Source organism: Nelusetta ayraudi, unplaced genomic scaffold, assembly GCF_046127955.1.
Source record: "Nelusetta ayraudi isolate G7.1 ecotype Tasmania unplaced genomic scaffold, CSIRO-AGI_Nayr_v1 ptg000133l, whole genome shotgun sequence".
In the NCBI taxonomy this organism is placed as follows: domain Eukaryota; kingdom Metazoa; phylum Chordata; class Actinopteri; order Tetraodontiformes; family Monacanthidae; genus Nelusetta; species Nelusetta ayraudi.
Window position 1 is genome coordinate 111,118 of NW_027466183.1, and position 4,895 is coordinate 116,012.

General features: G+C 43.2%; 1 protein-coding gene across 2 annotated transcripts; it reads right to left on the minus strand.

Annotated features, from left to right (window-relative positions):
• Positions 1-677: 677 nt before the first annotated feature.
• Positions 678-3,018, minus strand: LOC142904848 (ribonuclease inhibitor-like). 2 transcript variants are annotated; one of them, XR_012929467.1, is made up of 3 exons: positions 2,753-3,018; positions 1,498-1,671; positions 678-1,112 (listed from the first exon to the last, which is right to left on the minus strand). XR_012929467.1 is itself a non-coding variant. In XM_076051209.1 (3 exons), exons 1-3 carry the CDS (start codon positions 2,120-2,122, stop codon positions 1,085-1,087), a joined length of 324 nt encoding a protein of 107 aa, XP_075907324.1. In that variant the 5' UTR covers positions 2,123-2,166; the 3' UTR covers positions 678-1,084. The 2 variants fall into 2 exon arrangements, 1 of the variants encoding a protein (XP_075907324.1); XM_076051209.1 differs by lacking the exon at positions 2,753-3,018 and adding an exon at positions 2,001-2,166.
• Positions 3,019-4,895: the final 1,877 nt, after the last annotated feature.

The following is a 4,895-nucleotide window of genomic DNA, read 5'->3' on the forward strand; positions in this document are numbered from 1 at the left end:
CTGTGTTCATAGTCTATTGTGTTTTTTCCAGTTTCTTCAGACATGATGAGATTTTGCTTGGAGTAGCGCTGTTTCGTGCTAAGCTAGCACAGGACTTTTAGTTTTGGTGCATTTTGGACTGACTAGAGTATTTTATTAAAGTATTTAAAATTCTTTGCACTTGGAAAAAAACATCATATATAGATTTTTTCAGATGTTCAGAGAAGAGCTTAAATAAGTTCTCCAGGAGCTGCAGCCCATCAGCCCACAGACGGCTCAGTTGATGAGACGACTGACTGTGAATCACAAGGTTGTTGGATCAAGTCCCACCATGGACTGAGATCCACTTTGAAGGTCAATGGCTCCAAAACGAAAGATAAATGTAACAGTGGATGTACTTCAAGAGTCAGCTGATGGCTCACGGCGGAAGAGTGCTGACTGATAGTTCCTGTTGTTGGAGGTTGGAGTCCCAACAACTGCGAGAGATCCATTTTTACCTCCAACGGCCCCAAAAGATCAGTAGAAGTGACTTCAGAGTCTTCACGTAGCTCAGCATGAAAAGCAATGAGATTTTGCTTTCTACCACTCCGTCTCATGCTGAACTGTGATTGGACGGTCGATGTTTTGTGGATTTATTTGGTTTATTTTGACAGAGGAGGCCTGCTGGAGACTGAAGGGAGTAAAAACAACACAAGGACTAAGTTTGTCAAGAACTTTATTCAGACAATTGTTGAACCAACAAGGAGCAACCAACCAGGTACAACCAACCAGGAGCAACCAACCAGGAGCAACCAACAAGCTCAGAAGCAACATTGAAAGTGGCGGCACACAACCAGAACCTTTGATCCAAAGTGAAAAGGAGGCTTCATTCTGAGATCCATCTGCTCCGGCCTCCATCTCCAAGTCCTGCTTCTTCCACTGAGGATTCAGCTCCACCAGTGGCTTATGGGACGTCTCTCCCAGCAACCACAGCAGCTTGTAGGGAGAAGCAGTCCGCCAGCCACCAGGCTGCACTGGGGTCAAAGGTCGTGACACGCCCAGCAGTTTGCTGTTTAGCTCCACTGGCTGTAGTTCTGTCAACCACCACTAGATGGAGCTCTCCTCTTCACTCTCTTTCTAACCCTGACCACCAGCTGTAGAGAGAAGAAGAGACAGCAGGAGTCAGGACTCACGGTCCTTGAACGCATCATCACAGAGACGTTGACTGTTGATGGAGATGATGGAGTGACTGGTGAGAAGTAGCAGACTCTCAGTCACATGTCAAGTGTGGAACATATGAAGGTCATGTGACCATGGAGTGTTGGACTGATACTGAGGCCTGATGAAGATGAACTGATCAATAATTGAGTGGTGAACTGAGAGAAGAGGCAGTTTGGCAGCAGATGTTGGATGAATGAGGAGCAGCTGGACGTCACCATCCTCCTCTCACACTGTGACTGGGAACACTGGACCTCTGCTGTGGGATCAACTGGCTTTGGTACTGGAACCATCATCCACTGGTTCCAAACCAGTACTGACCTCACACTCTGCAGTTGATAGTCTCTGCTGTGGACAAGATCCATCAATGGCTTCACTGATGATTCCTCCAGCTGGTTGTATCTCAGGTCCAGGTGTCTGAGGTGGGAGGGGTTGGACTTCAGAGCTGAGAGCAGCCAATCACAGCTGAGCTCTGACAAACAGCAGTACTTCAACCTGAATAGAGAATAAATGATGGAGAGTTTATAATGATGGAGAGTTTTTCCAGGGTGTCATCACTCTGAAAATCAAAGTGAAATATCGACTTCAGAATCTGACACTAGAGAAAAAGAGAGGGAGGGAGAGAGGGTGAGTGAATGAGCGCTGTAATCTGAAATCTGAGCACGAGATGGCAGGATTTTACACACTGTGTCTTCAAACCCAGTTTCACTCATTTCAAACACAAACCAGTGACTGCAAATTGAATTTCCAACAGCAGTGAAGTGAAAATCATGACAACAATAACAAAAGTGATAGAAGTTGTAGAGTGAAGAGGGTGAACTGACCTCAGAGTCTCCAGTTTACAGTCTGGACTCTGCAGAAAACCACTCAGCACCTTCACTCCTGAATCCTGCAGCTGGTTCTGACTCAGGTCCAGGAGTCTGAGGTGGGTGGGGTTGGACTTCATAGCTGAGAGCAGCCAATCACAGCTGAGCTCTGACAACCTACAGTCAATCAACCTGAATAAAGAGTCAATATTTGATTTCTTCCATGGTGTAAATGGTGTTGATGATCCAGATGTGCAGCTGTTGGGATCACTGAGCCATTCCCTCAAAGGAGTCATTGTGCCAGTGTGTTGTCAACACAATAACAGCAGCAGTGTATCAGTCAGTGTGCAGCCAATCAGCAGTGAAGATGGAAAATAATCAGTGAGTCCTTTGTGTTCTTGTGGCTGTTTTCAGTCATGAAAGTCTCGTTACAAGTCAAACACATTCAAAGGACAAGATGAAGAAATACTGCTGCACTATTAATCTGCCTCTAATATTTCTTCACAGGATCTTCTGCTCAGTCATGTGACCTTCATCACCAATCAACAACTTCCATTGAGCTCCAAAGTGACTGGAGACATTTTCCACACTTTCTTCCACCATCCAAAGTCTTTTCGGGCAGCAGATTGTTGACATGAAAATATCAACAACATCCACTTTGTCTAGATGAGTCTTTAATATCTGCTTCAAAGTCTTCACACTGAGCAGCGTTACACACCAGTTGTCATCTGCTGACACACACTGTCCACCAGTAGAAAGCAGGAACTGACCTGAGAACTTCCAGTCTGCAATTTGGACTCTCCAGCCCAGCACAGAGCAGCTTCACTCCAGGATCCTCCAGGATTGTGAAGCTCAGGTCCAGCAGTGTGAGGTGGGAGGGGCTGGACTGCAGAGCTGAAGACACCACTGCACACTGAAGCTCTGAGAGTCCAAGACTGAATGAAAGAGAGCAGAGAGAGAAGTTGCTGCTTCCATCATCATCATCTTCATCATCATCATCATCATCATCATCATCATCACTACCATCACTACCATCATCATCATCATCATCATCATCATCATCATCATCATCATCAGTATCACCATCATCATCATCATCATCATCAGTATCACCATCATCATCATCATCATCATCATCATCATCATCATCAGTATCACCATCATCATCATCTTCATCATCATCATCATCATCATCATCATCATCATCACCATCACTACCATCACTACCATCATCATCATCATCATCATCATCATCATCACCATCACCACCATCATCATCACCATCACCATCATCATCATCAATGATTGAATAGTTGATTTTGGTTGACAATGTAAATTCAATCAATCTTGCGCAATCAACTGACAACAATGAAAAAGAAGCTTCCAAAACAATTGTGCACATTATAAAGACTCACAACAAGAAAAACATAACGACTGTGTGAAGGAAAAAGCAGCAAGCCCAAGCTGATTCTTGCCTCTCCTATACAGTACATAAGATTAGCTGGAATAATTAGTCAGACAAAATCAAAAAGGAAAAAAAGAGAAACGCAACTCAACAAAATATGCTTGACATTATTCTTCATCATTGACTCACAATTCAATAATTTATCCTCATCATCATCAAGTATTTTGCCCTTCAAGATTTTTTCAACTCAACAAAGAAGCACACATTTTCAAATGGTCACTGATCCCATTCCAAAATGGAACTCCCAAAAAAGAAAGACATCTATATTTAACAATGCTTCTCACCTTCCATCATTCAAAGACACTCAACCCTCTGAACATGGATTGATTTTCTCTAACTTTAAAAAACGCAAGATTTTCATTCTTTCCTGGAAATTGTATTTCAAACGTTTTCAAGTCCACTATATCAATGAATTGGAAGATCTTTGACTCTATCAATCATTGATTTGTGCTTTAGGGAACTTTATTGATTATTCTGACAGCTCTTTTCTGTAGTTTTTTTATAGGGTCAATATATGTTCTATAATCCTTTGCCTCCCTCCTGGCTCGACGAGCAATTCTGCTCAGGTGGAAAGATACTTTCCCTGCTTGAAACTGGAAAAAATAAGATATTCATTACAGCAATCAAACAAGAAATTTCAGGAGATGTGGGCCCCCCTCTTGCAAGACTCTGTAAAGACTTGGTTAACCCTGGAGTACAGCTCAGCTATGCTGCAAGTCTTTTTATTTGTAATTTTTGTTTCAACAGTGATTTTATTTTTATTTTTCTCTAAGACTAGACATTCGGCAGTGACATGGGAGGGATTATTTTGTACATTTGGATTTTTCTTTTTTTTCCTTTTTTGTTTGTTTTGTTTGTTCTTTTCTCTATGTTCTTTTACATGTGATTTGTACATTTGCACATACCACGACTAATACTAATATCCATTCTATGCTTCTGCAATATGGTACAACAATGTATATTTGGCACAAACCCACCGACCACTTCTCCCTCAATCAAGCCACACCAACTGGATACAAATACATGGACCAACCACGCACAGAGGGCCGAGGAGGTGGCATCGCAATAATCTTCAAGAAAAACATCAGTGCCACTACCATCTCGCTTCCCCCCACCCCCTCCTTCGAACACATCGCCCTAAAACTTCCTGGACCATCTCCATTCATCCTCAGTGTCCTCTATCGTCCCCCCAACCCCTCTTTCCTCCAGGACTTCTCAGACCTCCTCCTTCATCTTAGCACAATCTCACCATCCATCCTCCTCCTCGGCGACCTCAACCTTTATCTCGATGACCCCACCTCTCGACCTGCCCAAGACTTTCTATACATCCTCAACCACTCCAATTTCACCCAACACATTAACTTCCCCACCCACAAACATGGCCATATACTCGACCCCGTCTGCTCAACCAACATTACCATCTCCAAATAACCTTCACATCTCGGACC

Excerpts from the sequence above, each read along its gene's own strand:
- LOC142904848 (XM_076051209.1), bottom strand. The coding sequence starts at position 2,122 with ATGAAGTCCAACCCCACCCACCTCAGACTCCTGGACCTGAGTCAGAAC. Across the intron at positions 1,672-2,000 it reads TGTAAACTGGAGACTCTGAG|GTTGAAGTACTGCTGTTTGT; the intron begins GTCAGTTCACCC and ends TTCTCTATTCAG. Across the intron at positions 1,113-1,497 it reads TATCAACTGCAGAGTGTGAG|CTGGTGGTCAGGGTTAGAAA; the intron begins GTCAGTACTGGT and ends TTCTCTCTACAG.